Source organism: Oryctolagus cuniculus, chromosome 4 (genome assembly GCF_051225735.1).
Source record: "Oryctolagus cuniculus isolate XC-2025 breed Fujian yellow rabbit chromosome 4, ASM5122573v1, whole genome shotgun sequence".
Classification (NCBI taxonomy): domain Eukaryota; kingdom Metazoa; phylum Chordata; class Mammalia; order Lagomorpha; family Leporidae; genus Oryctolagus; species Oryctolagus cuniculus.
This window is the reverse complement of record NC_142870.1, coordinates 173,178,698-173,202,603: the sequence shown is the minus strand read 5'-3', so window position 1 is coordinate 173,202,603 and position 23,906 is coordinate 173,178,698. Positions and strand designations below refer to the sequence as shown.

The window sequence follows — 23,906 nt, the reverse complement described above, 5'->3', positions numbered from 1 at the left end:
TTGCCGTTGGTTCACCCCCCAATGGCTGCTGCGGCCGGCGCACTGCGCTGATCCGAAGGCAGGAGCCAGGTGCTTCTCCTGGTCTCCCATGGGGTGCAGGGCCCAAGCACTTGGGCCATCCTCCACTGCCCTCCCGGGCCACAGCAGAGAGCTGGCCTGGAAGAGGGGCAACCGGGACAGAATCTGGTGCCCCTACCAGGACTAGAACCTGGTGTGCTGGTGCCGCTAGGCGGAGGATTAGCCTATTGAGCCACGGCGCCGGCTTGGCATCATACATTATTAATAGTAAATTGCACTCCCATTACCCCATTTTATATCTTTGAAATTGAAATGTGTTTTATTATCAGTGATGTGTCATAGTCTGATGGCAGGCTTCTCAGGTGTGTTCAGTACTCCATTGTATCATAAATTTATGAAATATACTATAAAACTTTCTTCCTCACAGCTTTGAAGAAATTGCTTCATTCTCTTCTAGCCCCCATTGCTACTGATTAGAAGTGTGACGTCAGTTTCATTTTGTTTTTTCTTTTTGTTGGATTCTCCCTATTCTTGGGGTTCTGAAATTTTCCTGGGGCTTATGTAGATGTGGGTCCTTATTCATTTTTCTTGCTTGGCATCTGTTAACTCCTTTCAATCGGTCTTTCTTGGCTCAAGGAAATTATTTTCTGTTATTTAGTTCCCCTTCAGTGTGTCTTTTCTTGCTACTGTGTTAAATGGATGAGCTTCTAGAACTTATGTTATATCTTCTACTTTTCCTGTTGTTTTCTGTCTCCTTTTTTTCTTTCCATAACTTTAATGTGGTTGTCAGCTTTTCCTTTTATATTTGAGCTTTTCCATTGCTGCATTTTTAAATTTTGAAAACTATAGGTTTAATTTCTGAGAGCTTGTATCAAGTTTCTTATCTTTAGCAGCTTATCCTTGTTTTACATTTGCCATGTCTCTTTAATCACATTTAATAATATTAATGAGAATTTTAAAAAAGAATTTTCTCTTTTCTTCTCTGAATTACTTAAGTTGCTTTTGGGGTGCATTTATTTACTTTCTTGCTTCTCTTTTGTGCTGCTGATTTTCTCTATTTTTTAAAATTTACTTATTTATTTGAAAGGCAAAGCTACTGAAAGTGAAAAGAGAGATCTTCATCCACTGGTTCACTCCCCAAGGCTGTAATGGCCAGGGATGGGCCAGGCAGAAGCCAGAAACCAGAAGCTTCATCACGGTCTCCCATGTGAGTGCAGGGTCCCAAGCACTTGAACTGTCTTCTTCTGCTTTCCCAGACACATGAGCAGGGAGCTGGATTGGAAGTGAGGCAGCCAAGGACTTGAACTGACGCCTGTATAGGATGGTGGCATTACAGGCTGTGGCTTAACCTGCTGTGCCACAGCACCAGCCCCCTGGTTATCTTCTTATCTTCGCATGACTTGTATTTATGAATGAAGAACATCATCATTAAATCATAGTAGGTTAACGTGCATTTCCTGCAATTTAAAAGTGTGTTTCCCTAGAAACACTCCATCTCTTGAATGGTAGGTGGGAAGCAAGTTGCAGGGGCAGAGACAGTCTGATAGGCTGGGGGTTATGGCAGTTGTCAGAGTAAGAAAAGGTTTTTTTTTTTTTTGACAGGCAGAGTGGACAGTGAGAGAGAGAGACAGAGAGAAAGGTCTTCCTCTTCTGTTGGTTCACCCCACAGTGGCCACTGCGGCGGGCATGCTGTGGCCGGCACACCGTGCTGATCTGAAGCTAGGAGCCAGGTGCTTCTCTGGTCTCCTATGCGGGTGCAGGGCCCAAAGACTTGGGCCATCCTCCACTGCCTTCCTGGGCCACAGCAGAGAGCTGGCCTGGAAGAGGAGCAACCGGGACAGAATCTGGCGCCCTGAGCAGGACTAGAACCCGGTGTGCTGGCACCGCAGGCGGAGGATTACCCCATTGAGCTAACTGGGTGAGGAAGAGGATGACAGAGCTTGGGAAGGGTTAACAAATTGGAGGCTTCCTAACTTGGAACTCTTGTGGAAGTCAGTGTTTGATTAGATCTCTGTACATAATGCTCTCTGAGTGGAGTTATATACTTAATATCACTGTTCTTTTGAATGTCCATTTGGTGGTATGGCATTATTCACATACATTTTGACTCTAGCATTTGGTTGGTTGAACAAACTTTAAAACCTGAGATAGTGCTGGTAGATGTTTCTTGACCAACTGTATGCAGTATATTTTTCTGAGATGTTGGAAATGTTTTATTCCTGCTCTGTCTGATGATAGCCACTAGTCACATGTGGCTAGTGAGCTTTTGAATGTGCGTGGCTTGTGCATCTGTAGAATAGAAATTTTAATTTTACTTAGTTAACTTTAATTTTACGTAAGTAAATTAGAGGCCACTGTATTGGACAGTGTAGTTTTAGATTTTAATATTAAAAAGACCTTTCCATCCAGCTAAGACAGTGGGAGAGCCAAAGGACAGGAGCCCAGCCATGGGAATGAAAGTAGGTCTTCCTTGTTTTTGGGTACCCGAATCCCTCCCCACCCTCACCCATCAATAGGGCAGATAGAAGCATTGTGTTTGGGAAGAGCTGCTGCTAGGGGGTTTGTACTCTTGTTCCTGACCAAAGAGTCCTATCCATTTTACTCATAATGGTTGTGCTGATCTCTTTGGATAGGGCTGCTTCTGGCATGCAGGTAAGAAATAAAGCATGAAAAATAAAAAGTCATGGCCAGCGCCGTGGCTCACTAGGCTAATCCTCCGCCTTGCGGCGCTGGCACACCGGGTTCTAGTCCCGGTTGGGGCGCCGGATTCTGTCCCGGTTGCCCCTCTTCCAGGCCAGCTCTCTGCTATGGCCAGGGAGTGCAGTGGAGGATGGCCCAAGTGCTTGGGCCCTGCACCCCATGGGAGACCAGGAAAAAGCACCTGGCTCCTGGCTTTGGATCAGCGTGGTGCGCTGGCCACAGCGCGCCGGCCACGGTGGCCATTGGAGGGTGAACCAATGGCAAAGGAAGACCTTTCTCTCTGTCTTTCTCTCTCTCTCACTGTCCACTCTGCCTGTAAAAAAAAAAAAAAAAAAAAAAAAAAAAAAGTCGCACTAGGGATTTCTGGTGTTCTATCAGTCAGTGGTGTTTCAACATTGATATATGTACAAAATGGAGTGGGTATTTGGTGCAGTGACTGAGTTGCCACCTGGGATACCTGCATCTCACATCGGAGTACCTGGTCAAGGCCTGGCTACTCAATTTTCGGTTCATCTTCCTGATAATGCACTCCTTGGAAAGAAGCAGATGATAGCACAAATATTTTGGCCTCTGCCAGCCGTGTGGGAGACCCAGATTGAGTTCCTGGTTCCTGGCTTTGGCTAGCCCAATGATGGCTTTTATGGGCGTTTAGGGAGTAAACCAGCAGAAGGAAGAGCTGTCTTCAGTTGTCTTTCTGCCTTTCAGATAAAATGAAAATAAATAATAAAAATTTTAAAACTACATACACAAATCACGTGACAGCCTGTGCAGATTTTGCTTCAGCAGGCCCAAGGTGGACCCCAGGATCTACATTTTTTTTTTTTTTTTTTACCATGCAATGCCAGGGAGCACTTTGACATAGAATTTAATCCTGAATAGTCAAGACGATAGAGCTGTCATTATCTGTCTTTCATGATCACCACCAGATGGCAACATGTCCACTCTCTTTAGCTGTTGCTGCTTAGCTCTTTCCTGTGGGCAGGGAACAGCAAGAGTGAGGCCTGCTTTCCTCACAGGTGTTTCTGGTGGGCTCTCTGATTGGCTAGTGCATGACCTTTTTGAAGGCGCTCAGTCCAGGCCTTTGAAGCCTCTTCTCTCTGGTGCTGCAGTGGGGAGCCAGCTCTCTGCTCTGTGCTCAGTACCAGGATGATGCACATTTTCAATTAATGCAGACACGGGATATTGACTTTATGGATTTCCATCATGCTTTTCCTCTTTCAGAAAGCTAATGTTTTTATATTTTTAGAAAGTTTATGAAATGTAAGGAAAACATTCTGTATAAGTCTACCTGTCAGAAAAAGGTGACTGGTCATTTAGTCTTATTCCATGCATTTATAGTGATACATTTTTATTGTCTTTTATATAAACATATGGGTAAATAAACTTGAATTGATCAAATTGTATACAGGAAAACTGGCTTGAAAGATTTCAGACCAAAAAAACTTCTCTTTTTGAAAGATTTATTTCTATTTTTAGTACTTCTGAGCATTGTGACAACTTCAGACATTTTCTTTAATTTATAATTTCAAATTACTTATATACATTTACTAAATATTGTCATTGTAGAGAAATTGTGAACATATGGTTTTGTGTAAAACCAAAAATTTGTAGTAATTACACTTTGGCATATGTTATTGTCTTTTTTGTTTGGTACTTACATAGTCATATTTTTGAAAAAAATCTGATTATAATGTCTAAGCAACTTTGTATCTTATGTTCCTTTTGATCAAGCATATAGGAGATTTAGGGGAAAAACACAGAAAAGTTGATGTAATTAAGATACCATTCGTCATATTTAGCAACTTCTGTTCTGTGCGATTGTATTTTATTGGTCTCATTCTCTGACTTCTTCCCTGATGTCTGGAGCTTTCTCTGATCTGTTATTGTCTTCTTAACTGCTCTGAACCATGTAATCGTGTATTTATAGTACAGCTGTATCTAATTGTATTGGTAAGTTTGGTACATTTCTGTTAGTTTTTATGTGACTTTCATACTAAATTTTCCTGGGGGGAGAATAATGCTCCCAAAAGGCTTTTAGTGGCATGGTGCAGACAGCCAGGCAGTGTCTCCCTCAGCTTGGTAGTGAGGGAAGTTCCTCTTTTACCAAGGGTCCTGTTTTTATATGGTGAGTTTTTACTAATCTGTGTGTTTTCACAAGTATTTTAGGATGAAGGTGGAAGAGCAGAGCCCAGAGATGGGAGCAGATATTGTTACACCACACATATTTCTGTCTCAAAATCAGCTTTCAGCTAAAGTGATGTGGGTCTTCCTTTGGCAAGTGGTTGCCTTTTCTGTTTTCTGGAGGATGGTACAACAGTGGATTTTGCTTCTGTCTGGTACTTGGAGCTCTCTTGATTAGAGGACACTGCATGTTTGTTCAGAAGTTGGTGTATGTGTGTTTCTGTGGTTCTGACTTGATTAATTGAAATGTGATCCAAATGTGTAACTGAAGGTGTGGCGGATAATGTTGGAGCTCTCTCTGGACCCCCTGGGGTCCCCTTGTGTGCTTGAAACCTCATTTAGCTTGTTTCCCTGCCCTATCCTAGTTCCTGTCCCTCTTACTAGTTTTTCTCCATAATAAACTTCTTGCACACAAATCATTCTTGACTCAGGTTCTGCTGCTGGGAAGCCTGATTGAAGATAGGATCTTCTTCTTCTTTTTTTCTTTTTTTTTTTGACAAGCAAAGTGGACAGTGAGAGAGAGAGAGACAGAGAGAAAGGTCTTCCTTTTCCGTTGGTTCACCCTCCAATGGCCGCCCCGGCTGGTGCATGGTGCTGATCCAAAGCCAGGAGCCAGGTGCTTCCTCCTGGTCTCCCATGCGGGTGCAGGGCCCAAGGACTTGGGCCATCCTCCACTGGCTTCTTGGGCCACAGCAGAGAACTGGACTGGAAGAGGAGCAACCGGGAGAGAATCTGGCGCCCTGACTGGGACTAGAACCCGGGATGCCAGTGCCACAGGCAGAGGATTAGCCTAGTGAGCTGCGGTGCCAGTCTGAAGATAGGATCTTTTAAAAATCTTTTTCCCATTTCCAAATGGCCCAGCTTGTTTGAAGTGTTCCCACTCTGATACAACAGGACATTGAACAACATGACATTCATCTCTTAGCAACTACAGTAGCACTTCTACTGTGGACCAGACCCTTTTTATTTGGTGTAAAAATAAATGTCCAGTTTTCTTTCCCATCTGTTTGGTAAGATTCCATTTAAGAAGAATACTTTTTAAGTGTATAATCTAATACCAAGTGAATGTGTCTTTTTTTTAATACATCATTAGTGGGTGTTTCCTAATCATGATGACTTTCTCAAATAAATTGATCCAAGGGGATATTGTCTTCCCCTCCTTGTACAGGAAGGTGGCTCCTTACTTGGCTTTGTCCACATGTCAAAAAGACAAGTTTGGGTGACTGGCATATAGTTGGGTGTTAGTGTCACTCTAAGCTTTCTGCTATCACTTACCTGAATTGTTATATCAGTTGTCTATTTCTGCATAGCAAACTAACCCCAAATTTATTGGCTTAAAATCATAAGAATTTATTTAGCTCATAATCCCTGCAGTCTGCTTACAGTATCAACTGATGTCTTTTAAACATCTGGGCTGGTGCCGCAGCTCACTAGGCTAATCCTCCGCCTGCGGCACCGGCACACCGGGTTCTAGTCCCGGTCGGGGCACCGGATTCTGTCCCGGTTGCCCCTCTTCCAGGCCAGCTCTCTGCTGTGGCCCGGGAGTGCAGTGGAGGACTTGGGCCCTGCACCCCATGGGAGACCAGGAGAAGCACCTGGCTCCTGCCGTCGGATCAGCGTGGTGCGCCGGCCGCAGCATGCCAGCCGGGGCGGCCATTGGAGGGTGAACCAGTGGCAAAGGAAGACCTTTCTCTCTGTCTCTCTCTCTCTCTCTCACTGTCCACTCTGCCTGTCCAAAAAAAAAAAAAAAAAAAAAAAAAATCTGTAGTCTTTGCTGGTCTCGGCTGTGCTCCTATGGGGCCTCAGTTTAGACAGTTGGGCTGATTCTTTTTGATTCTGTATTGAATTTTTTTCTTTTTTTAAAATAAATATTTAGTTATTTATTTATTTGAAAGAGTTACACAGAGAGAGAAGGAGGGGATGAGAGAGAGAGAACGAGAGAGAGAGGTCTTCCATCCGCTGGTTCATTCTCCTGTTGGCCGAATCGGCCAGAGCTGCACCTATTCAAAGCCAGGAGCTTCTTCCAGATCTTCCACATGAGTACAGCGGCCCAAGGACTTGGGCCATCTTCTATTGCTTTCCCAGACCATAGCAGAGAATTGGATTGGAAGTAGAGCAGCGGGGATTTCAACTGATGCCTGTATGGGATACCGGCACTGCAGGTGGCGTCTTTACCTGCTGTGCCACAGCGCCGGCCTCCTGTATTGACTTTTTTTTTTTTTTTTTTTTTTTTTTTTTGACAGGCAGAGTGGACAGTGAGAGAGAGAGACAGAGAGAAAGGTCTTCCTTTGCCGTTGGTTTACCTTCCAATGGCCACCAGGGCCAGTGCGCTGCGACCGGTGCATCACATTGATCAGGAGCCAGGTGCTTCTCCTGGTCTCCCATGCGGGTGCAGGGCCCAAGTACTTGGGCCATCCTCCACTGCACTCCCTGGCCATAGCAGAGAGCTGGCCTGGAAGAGGGGCAACCGGGACAGAATCCGGCGCCCTGACTGGGACTAGAACCCGGTGTGCTGGCGCCGCTAGGTGGAGGATTAGCCTAGTGAGCCGCGGCGCCGGCCCTGTATTGACTTTTATCTCTCAGCAGACTGGCTTAGACTTGTTCTTGGGCCAGGATCCCACGAGAGCCACCAGAAGTGTATAAACTTCATAACTGGTACAAGAAGTAGATGCACTCCATTCTGCTTGGTCATGACAAGTTAGGAAGGCAGGCGGAGAAATGGACCCTACTTCCTGATGGGATGAGTTTCAGAGTTACATTACAAAGCATATGGATACACAGATGGGCAACGCCTTGTGGTTATTCTTGCAGTCTAGCGCAGCTGTAATCTCTGTATTCAGAAGTATCACTTGGTGGTGTTTTGCAGGATTTAGCAATGCTCATGGTCTCACTAGTGACAGTGACATTTTCCAGAAGACCTCCGAGCAGCTGGTGAAGTACATGAACTCAGAATGGTTATTGCATAAAAACATTCTGAAGCAAGAAATAGTTCAGAGGCCAGTGCTGTGGCTCACTTGGCTAATTCTCCGCCTGCGGTGCCGGCACCCCGGGATCTAGTCCCAGTTGGGGCGCCAGTTCTGTCTCGGTTGCCCCTCTTCCAGTCCAGCTCTCTGCTGTGGCCCGGGGAAGGCAGTGGAGGATGGCCCAAGTGCTTGGGTCCTGCACCCGCATGGGAGACCAGGAGGAAGCACCTGGCTCCTGGCTTTGGATTAGCGCAGTGTGCCAGCTGTGGCGGCCATTTGGGGAGTGAACCAACGGAAGGAAGACTTCTCTCTCTGTCTCTCTCTCTCACTGTCTGACTCTGCCTGTCAAAAAAAAAAAAAAAAAAAGTTCAGAGATTCTTATGCCTACTTTCTTCTCTGCAAAGTAATTTCCCCCCCACAAAATTCATTTGTATTGAAGATGATTTATGTTCATTAATACCATTTTCTTTTTGGGGGGGGGTTCACCCCCCAAATGGCCGCTGTGGCCAGCGTGCTGCGCCGATCCGAAGCCAGGAGCCAGGCGCTTCCTCCTGGTCCCCCATGTGGGTGCAGGGCTCAAGCACCTGGGCCATCCTCCACTGCCTTCCCGGGCCACAGCAGAGAACTGGACTGGAAGAGGAGCAACCGGGAGAGAATCTGGCGCCCTGAGTGGGACTAGAACCCAGGATGCCAGTGCCACAGGCAGAGGATTAGCCTAGTGAGCTGTGGCGCTGGCCCATTAATGCTATTTTCTTATATCTTTAAAAATAATTTTTAAAATAATATAAAACATATACATGTAAAACATTTAAGATAGTGCAGAACGTTTTCATGTACCCTTGAACTCAATCCCTGAATCCCATCCCCAAAGGCAAGCTGTGTTACTTACTGGTTTTTAATGTATAACCTTAAATAGTCAACTACTTTTTAAATACTGCAGCACCTTTTCTCTTCTGTAGTTATTGGCTAATGTGGGAGTGTAAAATTATTGTAGAATTCAATATTTGTATTTATAATAAAAAATTTCTAGAAAAGAAATTTAGATGGCAAGCTTTAGATAATTAGGGAAGAAGCCAGAAATCCTAAGTGGATGAAATTTAGCATTTTTAAAATGGACATTTTGTAAGGTTGGGATGTCTCAGTTTTATATAGAATGCAGGAATGGATGGCCAGAGGAGCCAAAAATGCTGTCTAGTTTATGCAGCAGAACATAGTGCTTTAAGGTGTGCAGTCTTAGCTCTGCTATTTACCAGATCTGTGACTTCGGCCAGTTACTTAACCTCTTTAAATTTCACTTTCTTCATTCCTGCCTTCTGTTGAGCTAACCTATTGATGTGGTAGATTTTGGGCACTTAGTCCAGTACCCTGTGCATAGTAGTATCTGTTAGCTACTAGGGTGGGTTGAGATGCAGTGGGGCTGTCAGAATGGTCTGGGGGCCGGCATTTGGGGATTAAGACACTGCTTAGTACACTTGGCTCTCACATCAAGATGCCTGGAATTGAATCCTGTCTGCTTCCAATTTAAGCTTCCTGCTGATGCACACCCTGGGAAGCAGCAGGTGATAGTTCAAGTACTTGGGCTCCTGCTACCTATATAGGAGACCTAAATTTAGTTCTAGGTTCTTGGCTTTGCTTGGGTGCAGGCAGTTGGGGAGTGAAATGTTAGATGGGAGTTTTCTGTCTCTCTGTCTTTCAAATAAATAAAGTAAATTAGTTTTTTTAAAAAAGGATCAATCAGTCTTTTTGGGTATGAGTGTGTCAAAGAAAGAGACACACCTAAAACTCTATGATAGTGCCGCCTTGGGTGGGATCTGTTAGATGTAGTTATTCTGTACAAATGGCATTTAATTTTTGGGCTTTATGACATGTGACCCACAATGTGCAAATGCTATTCTCATTTATCCTTAGGGTTGTGAGAATAAAGCCTGACTTACTGTTGTTTGGTGACCATCTGATAAAAGATCCCAAAGTGAGAATGGTCTGTTTTATCTCACTTTCTCTGTGGGAAACTGTGTGTGTTGGTGTGGAGCCCTTTTCTCTTCCTTTGGCTAGTTACTTTCCCTTTTCTTCCTTATTCTTACTGATTGCTGTCTTTCCAGAAGATCTTCCCCCAGCTTTTTTCCAAAGTTGGGTGGGTCTCTAGTTCATCCAACTCTCTTGACTTTTCTCTTTTCCTCTATCTTTCCTCTTCGTGTCTTTAATTTGACATAGCATAGAATATTTAAAACTCTGTGTATTGGAAGACAGACTCAAATTGTATTATTTGCCCCCAAAAAGTGAATTTTTTGATTTTCATACTGGAAATGCCAGACTGAGGGCTGGTGGTGTGGCATAGTGGAGTAAGCCTGGGACACCCACATCCTATATGAGTGCCAGCCACACTGCTTTTAATCCAGCTTCTTGCTAATGTGCCTGGGAAAGCAGTGGAAGCTGGCTTTCGTTCTTGGGCCCTTGACATCCATGTGGGAGACCCAGTTGTAATTCTAGGCTACTGGCTTTAACCTGGCCAGCTCAGGCTTTTGTAGCCTTTTGGGGAGTAAACCAGAAGATAGAAAATCTCTGTCTTTCCTTCTCACTATGTAACTCTGCCTTTCAAATAAATAAATACAAATTTAAAAAACAAAAAACTTTAACCCATTGAGCTACAGTGCCAGCCCCCTCTTTGCTTTCTTACTAGTAGTTGCCAAACAATATGGAATGTGTAGTTGAGTTTGAATTTCAAACAAATAATGAATATTTTAGTATAAGTATGTCCCAAATGTTGTATGAGATACACTAGCAATTTATTTGTTATTCATTTGAAATTCAAATTTTAACTGGCATACTATATTTTTATTTGATAAATCTGGCAGCATACTTACTGAGGATCTCCTTTTCTGGAGGAATCCCAAGCACGTGGGCAAACTTCTGCTGCATTCCCAGGTGTATTAGCAGGAACCTAGACTGGAAGTGGGACTCAAGCAGACACCCATGTGGGATGCCGGTGTAACAGGCTGTGGCTTAATCCACTGAGCTACAATGCCAGCCCCTGCTTTGAATTCTTTTACCTTTAAGATTCGCCAGCAGTTTGAAATGGGATAATCAATATGCTGTCTGCAGACATCAAGATCAGATGAAAACACTTTTGTGTGCATATCATAACACACAGTTAAGAAGTAAGAAATATGGGGCCAGCGCTGTGGTGTAGCAGGTAAAGCAGCTGCCTGCAGTACCAGCATCCCATATGGGCACCGATTCGAGACCCAGCTGCTTCACTTCTGATCCAGCTCTCTGATGTGGCCTGGGAAAGCAGTGGAAAATGGCCCAAGTCCTTGGGCCCCTGTACCCGCATGGCAAGACCATAGGAGGCTCCTGGCTCTTGGCTTCGGATGGGTGCAGCTCCGGCCATTGCGGCCAATTGGGGAGTGAACCAGCATATGGAAGACCTCTCCCTCTCTCCCTCTCTCCCTCTCTCCCTCTCTCCCTCTCTCCCTCTCTCCTCACTCTCTGTGTAACTCTGACTTTCAAATAAATAAATCTTAAAAAAAAAAATTGGCATATGATTGCTGCATGCACTTAAAAAAAAAAAAAGTAGGAAATACACCATTGGGTCAGTGCCCTGGCTCACTTGGTTAATCCTCCTCCTGCGGTGCTGGCATCTCATATGGGTGCTGGATTCTGTCCCGGTTGCCCCTCTTCCAGTCCAGCTCTCTGCTGTGGCCCGGGAGGGCAGTGGAGGATGGCCCAAGTGCTTGGGCCCTGCACCTGCATGGGAGTCCAGGAGGAAGCACCTGGCTCCTGGCTTCGGATCGGCACAGTGCGCTGGCCGTAACAGCCATTTAGGGGGTGAACCAACGGAAAAGGAAGACCTATCTCTCTGTCTCTCTTTCTTGCTGTCTAACTCTGCCTGTCAAAAAAATAAATAAATAAACCATCAAATTACTATTACCTCACAACTCTTAGCTTTGTAATTGTTCCATAGTTTCTTCTATATTATAGTGTTTCTTCTTATTTTTAAAGATTTATTTTGAAAGTCAGAGTTACAGAGAAAGGGAAAGAGAGAGGGAGAGAGGGGGAGAGAGAGAGAGAGAGAGAGAGAGAGATATCTTCCATCTGCTGGTTCACTCCCCAGGTGGCCATAGCCAACTCTGGGCCAGACTGAAGTCAGGAGGCACGAACTTCATCTGGGTCTCCCATGTGGGTAGCAAGAGCCCAAACACTCAGGCCTTCCTCTGCTGCCCTTCCCAGGCCATTAGCAGGGAGCTGGATCAGAAGTGGAGCAGCTGGAACATGAACTGGCACCCATATGGGATGCCACAACTACAGCCCCTACAGAATTTAAGTCAAACTTTTGCCCTTGAGTATTCTGCCCTAAGAGACAGTCATCATTGTGCTGTCTCCTGGACCAGACACTGAACTCCCCGTAGGAAGCCCACACTGTCGGTACTTACACTGATGTTCACCAGCAGTTAAAGTAATGGGCTCAAAGTAATTATCTCTGCAGTAGGCCTAAAAATACTGCTGAGTAATGCAGCAGTATATACATGTTGAGTTGTAGTTGGGGAAAGAGGAAAAATCACACGGATCTCTTTGGGCTTATGGTTTATTCTTCTGTTTTGAAAGAAATCCCTCCTGACCTGGTCTGTGACATCAATCAAGACTGTGCCAACAGCTTCATCAAATTCTTGCTGGAAAAACAGAAGTGGCCTGAAGTGCTTCGGTTGCTGACCCGCCAAGTCACTGGGGAGCTGCCTCTTGGAGATTGCTTCATCAAAGACTACAACTTCTCAGACCTCGACATCTGTACCATCATCCCCCACCTCAGCGCCTGGGACCAGCGGAAGACACAGCTCCTGGGCTGCCTGATAGACAACGGAGGTGAGACTGCTGGACTCAAGCAGTGGAGAGTCATCCAAGTTTTCAGATGGCGGGGACAGACTCTTCTCCTTGCTTTAGGAAACATCATAAAATTCTGCCTCATTCTTACTCCTCATTCTCTCATTCCTGTTTGAAGCGGTGATAGATGTCACACCCTGGGACTCAGTAATCCTATAGGAGCTGTACAGTTTTGTGAATTAGAGGTTCCACTGTTCTCTTTCTCTTTTGTGAACAACATCAGCTATGAGGAAGGTCGTTGGGTTGGGTTTAGTGCAAAGCAGTCACTTCCTCCCGACGTTTAGCCAGACTTCTCCCTGCAACAGATACTCTATGTGGATCCTTGTCAACTCTTGTGACATTCTTTTAGAATCATTTGGTTGGGATTTGAGATGCTTGTTTTTAAAGAAACAGCAAAGTAATTGGTGGGTGGAAACATCTGCTGCTTTAATCAGAATAATCACACATGCCTGGGTGTGTGTCTAGAGTGTGCAGACAATTGCTGGATTGAGTTTTATTTTAAAACTAAGTTAAGCTGGCGCCGCGGCTCACTAGGCTAATCCTCCACCTTGCGGCGCCGGCACACCGGGTTCTAGTCCCGGTCGGGGCGCCGGATTCTGTCCCGGTTGCCCCTCTTCCAGGCCAGCTCTCTGCTGTGGCCAGGGAGTGCAGTGGAGGATGGCCCAGGTGCTTGGGCCCTGCACCCCATGGGAGACCAGGAGAAGCACCTGGCTCCTGCCATTGGATCAGCGTGGTGCGCCGGCTGCAGCGTGCCAGCCACGGCGGCCATTGGAGGGTGAACCAACGGCAAAAGGAAGACCTTTCTCTCTGTCTCTCTCTTTCACTGTCCACTCTGCCTGTCAAAAAATAAAAACAAAAACAAAACTAAGTTAGACATGCTAACTTTCTCCCACCTCCATCCCTCAACACCCCTACTAATGCACTACTGACCAAGTGGCCTTTAGCATGCTATTTGTACTTCATCTCCTCATTTTAAAATGGGAGTGGTAGCCGGCGCCGTGGCTCACTAGTCTAATCCTCTGCCTGCGGCGCCAAAACCCCGCATTCTAGTCCCGGTCGGAGCACCGGGTTCTAGCCCCGGTTGCTCCTCTTCCAGGCCAGCTCTCTGCTGTGGCCCGGGAGTGCAGTGGAGGATGGCCCAGGTGCTTGGGCCCTGCACCCCATGGGAGACCAGGAAAAAGCACCTGGCTCCTGCCATCGATCAGTGCGGTGCGCCGGCCGCAGCGCACCAGCCACCGTGGCCATTGGAGGGTGAACCAACGGCAAAAGGAAGACCTTTCTCTCTCTCTCTCTCACTGTCCACTCTGCCTGTCCAAAAAAAAAAAAAAAAAAAAGGGAGTGGTAACAGTCCCTCTTTCTTAGAACTGTTTTGAATAGTAAATGAGTTAATGCATGCAGAGTCCCTTGGCTATGTTGTTTTCTGCTTTCTTTGCCATGTAAGGGGAAATGCCCCATACACGGAGCAGTGATGCAGTCCCGTGCCATCAAAGTGCCATCTGCAGTGCAAAGCCGTGAGACATTGGCTCCACCCGCAGCTTTCAGGAGGTAGCTGGAGTGTCTGCTACACTTTATATCTTTAAACCTCTTCCTTGCATGGAGAGTTATTCATTTACTTATTTATTGCCTGGAAAATGTGGTTGCAAGTATTTTTTATTCCTTGATTCAGCAAGTACTGAGAGAGCACTTCTCAGGATTAAGTGCTGAACCAAGTTCATGGAGGCAAGGGCACAGCTGTTGGAGGAAAGGTCAGGAGGCTATAGATCTGCAGGGAGTGATCTGCCTTCTGGAGGAAGTCAGGGAGCCTGCAGTGCAGAGGGGGGTGAGGATTGTGCTAAAAGGAAGGTGGCAAAGTGACAATACAACTGAGGGTAGAAGTTTAGAAGAAGCAAAGGATTCAGGAAATCTGCTCATGTCCTTATGTCAGTTATGGTGTTAGGCGAGCTTTGGGATTTCCATTGTCTTCCTGCCTCGTCCTCACTCCAAGACAGTGCTAATGATGAGAACAGTGGTCCTGTGGTGGGACAAGAGGAGCTGGAGAGGTCAGATGGGGAGGGCCCATGGACAGAAGTGCACTCAAAGGAGCATTCACCATGAGGGTGCTTTGCTTCCCAGAGAGTGGTAATAGGAGGATCCTGGAAGTCAGGTCAGCATCACCTGTTCAGTCCCACCCTTGTCAGGTGAATTGGGAGCTGCCTCTTGCAGGATGTAGCACACAGGTTGTAACATTTCTCTCCTTTTCTCTCCCAGCCTTGCCTGAGGGTCTCCAGGAGGGCCAGGAGAGGCCACTCCCCATGTGCCTGAAGTGCGAGGACTTCGAGTTGGCTTTTCTTCTCCTGAGCAAGGGTGCAGACCCCCGTGGAATTTCTCTCCTGGAAGGTGACACTCCTTTGCATGCAGCGTTCCACATCTTTCTAGAAATCAAAGGTAAGTCCTTAGTTTTTAAGCAGTCTTTTCCTTGAGGAGGAGGTTAGATATAAGAACTGATGATTGATGCCGTGGTTTTTGATCTTTCCTTTGGGGAAAACCAGTGGTTCAGGAAAGACCCATTTCTTGGCTAGGCCTACCCATCTCTCCTGGCCCCTCATGCATAGCCTGATGCAAAGAAGTGGCCATTGTAGTGAATGATCAAGGTGGATTGACTGATGATTCTTCAGTTCCATGGTTGACTGTTGGTAGCCAAAAATACTTTCCATTTAGTTAGACATTTTCTAGGGTCTTTGAGTAAGGATCATGCTAAAATATTGTAAGATTATTTCTGGAGCTGCTGTTGACATTCAGGCTGATAATTCTTGGTTGTCAGGCACTCTTCTGAGTATAGTAGGATATTTAGCAATGTTCCTGGCCTTTATCTGGCAAACAAACCACACTGGGTTGAGAACCAACGAGTTATTAAATGGCTATCAGATACTTGGGGGAATTCAGTGTTCTGAAATATCCTAGGCTGGCACCTCTCTTAAACTCAGGATCTGCTGCACCCTGAAGAGTGGCTCAGTATTCACAAGGTTGTGTTTGTGTCTTTCAGCTGACATCGGTTTTAACTTCCTCAGGCACCTGTTGGAGCTGTTCTGGACTAACCCAACCAAATTTTGCTACCTCAGCCCCAACATCCAGGATGGCCATGGGAACACCCTGATGCACATCCTCTTTCAGAAGGGCACACCAAAGAGCATGAAAAAAGTGATAGAGCTGCTGGCAAAGTTTGACATCAACTTCAACCTAAAGAACAAAGAAGGCAAGGACGCACGACACCGGATTAAGAAGAATGACCCTCTGCTAATTGCCTGGAACAAAGCTGTGACTGACAGCAAGAGGAAGAGCCGGCAGGACTCTGCTGCCCTCTCGGGTAATTACTCACAGCCCACTGCCTCTGGTCATATGTGTCAACCCATGATCCAGAGTTCATTGCCGTGCAACGCCATTGCTGGAATCCTGTCGGAAGAAGATAGGATTCCTGGTAGCTGGGAGACTCTCCCGGCTGCCCTAGTGATGAGGCAGAAGCCTGAATCCATCAGACCACACTCTTTAAGAGATTGCCTTCTGCAGGATATCACAGTTTTGATTCAGCAGGTTGAATTAGATATGCCCCACCCAGAGGACTATCCTCAGAGATCTGAGCCTCAGAAGGAAGAAGCCAGCATAATAAGAAAGAAAGACAAACTCCAGCAAACGCTGGGAAACTCTGACTATAAAGAGAACAGTCCTGCCATCCCCAAGGCAGGGGAAGCACATGCTCAGACATGCCCTGGGGACTCACAGCTCATTCCTGTTGGTAACAGAAGGAGGAAGGGCAAGACTGACCAAGGCTGGAGCATGCGGGAAATTGAGGTCTACTTCCAGAGCTTTGATAACATGGCCTGGGATATTGAGTGCACTTCGGAAATGCTGAAGAAACTGTCCAGTAAGGTAATGACCAAGGTCATAAAGAAGAAAATCATCCTTACCGTCCAGAAGCTGGGGAATGGAGAGTGGACCCAGGGCTTGCAGAAGCGACTGAAGCACCTGAAAGGAAGCATCCAGCTGTTCGAAGCCAAGCTGGACAAAGGAGCCCGGATGCTCTGGGAGATTGCTGTTGACTCCTCCCCTCGACGCAGTGATAATCCAGAGAAGAACATTACCATGGGGCGCAACACATACACCATAGGAAAGTCGGAACAGGTCTACACTGAGATCATCCGCATCTGGGATATCGTCTTGGATCACTGCAAACTATCTGATTCTATCAAGGCCGTCTGCAGTGCCTACAACCGGGGCTTGTCCTGTGTCCTGCAGAAGAAGCTGAAGGGTGTCAATAAAGGCCAAGTGTCAGCGAACAAGAAAATCCAAAAGTATATACCCCGTTGCTTTGTGGAGGATACAGAGCAGGAGAAAGTGTGTGTGGATCTTGAGAACACTCCCCCGACCAGTGTGGTGGGGACAGAGTATAATGCCCTGAAGTTTCATAGGTTCGGCACCAACACAGTCTTCAGCATCCTCAATGACACGATGGCCCCAGTGGAGTGCCCCTTCCGCCTGGGGGAGCTGGAGTACTCGGTGATCAACCTCAACCCCAGGCCGCTGGAGCCCATCATCCTCATTGGGCGGAGTGGCACTGGGAAGACAACCTGCTGCTTGTACAGGCTGTGGAAGAAATTCCACATATACTGGGAAAAAGCCGAGCAGGCAGGAAGTCCACTGCTGACCAAACAGATCTGGCCAAAGAGAAAGTTGAAGGTGGGACTTGGAAAAGAGGGTCTGGGCAGGGAGGAAAAGGAGGAGGAAGAAGGTGAGGAAGAGCCAGGTTCCACTGAAATGGAAACGGCAGATCCTCTAGATGAGGAGCAGGAGAGGGGAGCCTGTGCGGGCAGGGCAGGTGTGGAGTGTGGCCAAGCAGCGGAAGGATGTGCTCCAAGACACCCCCGTCAGCTGGAGCATTTGCATCAGATCTTTGTGACCAAGAACCATGTCCTGTGCCAGGAAGTGCAGAGGAATTTCATTGAGCTGTCCAAGGTTACCAAAGCCACCAGTCACTACAGACCACTGGGCCCCCATGTGCACAAGCTCCAGGACCTGAGGGATGAGAACTTCCCTCTGTTTGTGACCTCTAAACAGATGCTCCTCCTGCTTGATGCTTCTCTGCCGAAGCCATTTTTTCTGAGAAACGAAGATGGAAGCCTGAAAAGGAGCATTACAGGATGGTCCACACAAGAAGAGTTGCTCATCCCAAGTTGGCAGGAGGATGAAGAGGAGGCTGAGGCAGATGGGGACTACAGCGAGGAGGACAAAGCTCTAGAAACACAGCCAGATGACGGTGACCCCCGGGTGTACGTGACGTTTGAGGTGTTCACCAATGAGATATGGCCCAAGATGACCAAGGGGAAAACCTCCTACAACCCTGCACTGATTTGGAAAGAAATAAAGTCTTTTCTGAAAGGTTCTTTTGAGGCCCTCAGCTGTCCCCAGGGGAGACTCACCGAAGAAGCGTATAGGAAGTTAGGGAGGAAGCGCTCCCCCAATTTCAAGGAAGACCGCAGCGAGATCTATAAACTCTTCTGCCTGTATCAGCAGATCAGGTCCCAGAAAGGTTACTTCGATGAAGAGGATGTTCTGTACAACCTGTACCGCAGGCTGTCGAAGCTCAGGGTGCTCCCATGGTCCATCCATGAACTCTATGGTGATGAGATTCAGGACTTCACCCAAGCTGAGCTTGTGCTACTGATGAAATGCATCAATGACCCCAATGCCATGTTTCTCACTGGAGACACAGCCCAGAGCATCATAAAGGGCGTGGCCTTCCGCTTCAGTGACCTGTGCTCGCTGTTCCACTATGCCAGCACAAACACCACAGACAAGCACTGTGCTGTCCGGAAGCCTAAGAAGATCCACCAGTTATACCAGAATTACAGGTCCCACTCAGGTACACCTGGGCCTTGGCTCGCCTCCTTGGGTGGTGCTTGGGCACTGGCCTTGGGCTGCTTTGGGCTGCTTTAGGCTTGTGCAGCTGAGGTTGGGGTAGTGTTTTGGAGTTTCTTAGTAAATATGTTCCTCGATGAGAGATCTGACTTCTGCCATGACTCATTCCTAAGTTGATGATCAAAACTGTGGTTGAGTGGAAGTGGATTTTTAAGCAATGATAGCTCAAGGAGTTTGTCATTACATGAAAACCTTTCAGGGGAACATTTAAAGTGCTTGAGAACTTTTGTTAAATCATCTTTCAGTATCTGCTTTTATTACATAAAGCAATATGACAGGTGGAAGTCTTTAATTCTCAAAGCAGCTTTTCTCCCATGGAGAAGCAAAATATAGAGGAGTTGGAGGGAGTAGGACATAACACACCCTCAAATGCTTTTTTTTTTTTTAAGATTTATTTATTTGAAAGGCAGAGTTACAGAGAGGCAGAGAGAGGCAGAGAGGCAGAGAGAGAGAGAGAGAGAGAGAGAGATGTCTTCCATCTGCTGGTTCACTCCCCAGATGGCTGCAGTGGCCAGAACTGGGCTGATCTGAAGCAGGAGCAAGAAGTTTCTTCCGGGTCTCCCACGTGGGCGCAGGGGCCCAAGGACCTGGGCCATCTTCCCAGGCCATAGCAAAGAGCTAGACTGGAAGTGGAGCAGCCAGGACTTTAACTGACACCCATGGGGGATGTCAGCACTGCAGGTGGTGGCTTTACCTGTTATGCCACAGCGCCGACCCACCTCAGATGCTTTCAACTTGTCTTGCGGTTATGCCCTTTCTCTGCACCAGACATGTTACATAGCCACTGTACTTAATCCTTACAACAGCCCTACAAGACAGGTGTTTTTTCCGTTTTACAAAGGAGGAAACTGAGGCACAGAGGGTTTAAATAATGTAACACCGATGCCAGAATATTTCTTTTGTGGTTTATAGATGCTAACAGATTGCCCTGCTACATATTGCAAGTGTCTTTGGATCACACAGAGTAGTACTTTGCATATTTGAAAACTTCACTTGCTGGGATCATGCCAGACATCTTTCTGTGATGGTGTTTTTGCCTTTTGCTGTTTTAGACATTTCCACATGCTGACAACACAGAGCCCTGGTCCATGCGTTTCTAACTGCTGTGAGCATTCTGTTTTATGACTGTATCACAATTTGTTATTCATTTCCCAGTGACAGTTTGTAGGTTCCTGTCAGGTTTTTACTGTGACATAATTGCCTTTGGGTCTGTATTAGACCCTCAGCTTTGTTTCCTCCTGCTTTGCTGTCATGGTGGTATGGAAAGAGCTCTGCCTGTGGTTTTCATTTTTGTTTCCTTGAGAGGAGTTGTCTTCGTGTGTTTACTGCCATTGTGTGTTCTGTGAATTGTCTGTTCTTAATCTTTGCCTACACTTTAACTGGTTTGCTTCTTAGATCTGTAAGAATTCTTTATGGATTTGGCCTTCACATCCTTTGTCAACAAATTTTATATATCACAGTTTGTTCTCTCATTGTATGCTTGTTGTTTTGATTTTGTTGATGTTCTTTAGTGAGCAGATACTTCACATTTTGACTTATGAATCTTTCCTTTTGTGATTTGCTGTAAAGAAGTTCCTTCTAACGTCATGTTATTAAGATACATATTTTTAGCTTCTAATAGTCTTAAATTTTGTTTTTATCTTTATGTATGTATGTAACTTAGGTAAATTTAATTCAGAATGTGTGTGTGATATTACAGCATCTGTATTGAAATAACCTTTCTGTGATCCAATTTTATTTTCCCATATAGGTCATTTATTTGATGGTTTACCCTTTCCCCTGATTGGTAATTACCCTCCCCTCTTTTTTTTTTTTTTTTTTTTCATTTATCTGTGAGTCTGTTTCTGGACTTGTTATTTGATTCAATTTATCTTGTTTGGCTCATTATCCTATTATCACACTATTTTGTTAAATATAGTTATTGAACTTCTCTGATGACTGTTTCTAATTTTGATTGGCATTTCATTGAACTTGTAGTTCTCTAGGAAGAATTCACATCTTTTGGGTTTCCTGAATCAGTGTCTTGCCATATTTCTGTATTCAGATCTTCATTTACTCCCTTCAATAATATTTTTAGTTTTTCTCATTTTGCACAGCTATCAGGTTTCTTCCTAGAAAGACAAAGAAATTATTTTTTTCCATATTTTCTAAATAGTTATTACAAGTGTAGAGGGTTGCTATTGTTTCTTGTATTGTTGATATGGTATTTAACACTCTCACACTCTCACTACTTACAATTTTCAGATTTGGGGATTTTTTTGCAGTTAAGGAATATCTTAAATCTTATATTTAGTATCTGTTATTTTTCTTTTCATCACATTTTCTTGGTTAAGACTTCAAAAAGAAGTGATACTAGGTGTCTCTGTTATTTCAGAAGTTAATGGGGATGCTTCTAACATTTTACCATGTTAAGTCTGATACTTCAGGTAGGTTTTTGATATATGCTTCTTTTCTAGACATATCTCATAAGTGAAAGCTTGGTGGGAAGAAAATAAATACATGCATGGTACACACTTACACACACATACCCATATGTTGCTGTGGATTCATTCTGAGAGGAGGAGCATGGTGGGGGCAAGAGGTGCAGAGTCACCACACAGACCCCGGGAGTTGGGTCAAAGCAGGCCAGAGGTGAGCAGCCTGCAGACTCGTTTATTTCAGTTGGTATAGCAGCTTAAATAGCCAAGGCAGCCAATCCGGTCAAGGGGCGGTTTATGCCCTAACCAATCACAGCCTATTGCCAGGCAATATCCAAAGCCATCCAATCACAGCCTGTTGCCAGACAGGCTCCGTTGCCAGCCGGGTTTCGAAGCCATTCCTGAGTAACTGAAGCTGGCTTGCCAGCGGCCATCTTGGCATGACCTCATTCCACCACACCCATACACATTGAAATGTTAGACTAAAAATTTTAGTTGTTTAGCCAAAGATTCAGAAAATGATTAGAAGCCAGATGGCCTTCCAGAGTATGGCATGTGTCACCCCTCTTAGCCCAGCTTCCCAGGGCTCGCAAGTTCTAACTAATGGTTCCTGTGGTTCATAGGTCTGGCTGGATCTGAGAAGCTCAGCTTCATGCTCTTCAGTGGTTTCTTTTCTTAACCTGGAACTTGTATTGTATGGGAAGATCTGACTGATACAAAGCATCTATACTCTTCATTGGAAATACTAGTTCTTGCCATTCCTTATCTATTCAGGAAACATTTATTGAGCTCCTTCTCTTCTGGGCTCCATTTAGGGGCTGGGGAAGATGCATGGCTCTTGCCTCTGTCCTTAGGGAATAGCTCCAGATGGCACCCCCTTTTCCCTGGTTGGATCTGATAGTGAGGACCTGGATGACTGGTTTGAATGAGCCCCTCATTCTGACATGTACTATTGGTTCAGAGCCACTGTTCTAGGGACCAGCAGCCTTTAGGATCAATAGGGCAGATGATTACAAAGGGAGTGTCATATAAACAGCATTTTCCTCTCTTGTTTCTGTTAATGAACCATGAAAAACCTACTCAGGTAATTACTGCATAAACTCTGCCTCCTGCCTTCCCCTCTTGGGATGGAGGGAAGACCTGGAATAGAACCAGAAAAAGCCCAAATAATATGTACTAAATTTTAGAGACTTTAGAAAACACATACAGTGTTTAGAAAAACAAATACAAAATACAGGCTATGGGGCTGATGTAGTATAGGGGGTAAAGCTGTTGCCTGGGGCACCAGCATCCTGAGTAGGGACATTGGTATCCCATGTGGGTTGTAATTCATGTTCAGGCTGCCCCAGTTCTGATCTAGCTTCCTGCTAATGAACTTGGAAGAAGCATTGGAGGATGGCCCAAGAGCTTGGGGCCACACACACGTTGGGGACCTTGATGAAGCTCCTGGCTCTTGGCTTAGGCCTGGCTCAGCTCTGGCCATTACAGCCACTTGAGGAATGAACCAGTAGTTAGAAGACCCCGCTGCCCCACCCCATACCATCTTGTCTTTCTGTAAATCTGACTTACAAATAAATAATATTTTTAAAAATATATAAGCTGTAAGGAAACTCACCACTAACATCTTGTTCCATTTTCTTCTGATTTATTTTCTTAACATAAATTATATGCATTTATCACATAATAAATGTATTCATTATGCAGTGTATACATATTACATTTTGTAAATATTTCTCCGTCTTTTATTCTGTTTTAGATGAAATTCCATACAGCATAAGATTCACCCATTTGAAATGTGCAATTTAGCGATTTTTAATATATTCACATGGTTGTGCCACTATCATCACTGTCTCATTTCAGGACATTTTCATCACTGAAAAAGAAATCTTATGAAAAATAGAGATCACTCCTCATTGCTCCCGCCTACCTTCTCCCTCTCTATAGAAATGACTCACCTCTATTCATTTACCTAGTATGGACATTTCATATAACTGGCACTGTACAATATGTGGTCTTTTGTGTCTTTTTTCTCCCCCTTATCATGTTTGCAAGGTTTATCCGTGTTATTTCATGTACTAGTGCCTCTTCTGCTTTCTGGTTAAATTGCATTCTTTGAGAATGGATATGTAAAAAATTACTTACCTGGTTCCCTGAAGGACATTTAAGAGGATTCCAGTTTTTCACCTCAGTGAACATGTGCCTTTTTCTTTCATTTTTTTCCTTCAGTTTTGCTACGTTTTAATGGTAGGATTTTAAGAGATTACGTTTTAGGTCTTGTCAGCAACATCGAACTAAAGGTACTGGGTACTCCACAGAGTACAGAATGCTGCCAACATCTTAGAAAATGTATGTGATATGGAGGAAAATAGGGTTCTTGCATCTTGAAGACTTATAGTCTGGGGATTTGACAACTCATTTTTTTTTCTAAATTTATTTATTTATTTTGAAAGTGAGAGTTACAGAGAGATGTTACCAGTTGTGAAAGGGAGGGATGTTATCAGAATGGATCAGTGGGTTCTTTTCCTCAGCTCAGTATAGAAATAAAAAGCCAGGAAATGGTTGCAAGAAAGGCAGAAGCTTTATTGAGCAAAGCAAAGCAAAAATAAAGTAAAGCATCCTGTCTGAGAGCGGACAAGGTAGAGTGCCTGAGCAGGACACTGGTTTTCAGGAGGTGTACTGGGTTTTTAAGGTCTTGCTCTTTTCTTATTTGGGTCATCCTAGGTGTGGGCGGGAGGTCTTACACAGCATGTGTTCATTGGTCTGGGGCCTGTGGTGACAGTGGGGGTCTTTGCTAATGGCAGAA

The 23,906-nt window shown here is 45.2% G+C and overlaps 1 protein-coding gene across 2 annotated transcripts in view; it reads left to right on the top strand.

The window, feature by feature from the left end:
• The window catches only part of TRANK1 (tetratricopeptide repeat and ankyrin repeat containing 1), a 156,523-nt gene that overhangs the window by 87,240 nt on the left and 45,377 nt on the right, over positions 1-23,906 (top strand). Inside the window, exons 10-12 of one of the 2 annotated variants that reach the window (XM_008266129.5) lie at positions 12,465-12,719; positions 14,985-15,161; positions 15,760-18,630. In XM_008266129.5, the coding sequence (XP_008264351.1) occupies positions 12,465-12,719; positions 14,985-15,161; positions 15,760-18,630 (3,303 nt within the window). The remainder of the gene's footprint in view (positions 1-12,464; positions 12,720-14,984; positions 15,162-15,759; positions 18,631-23,906) is intronic. The other variant, XM_089331309.1, reaches the window with a different exon arrangement.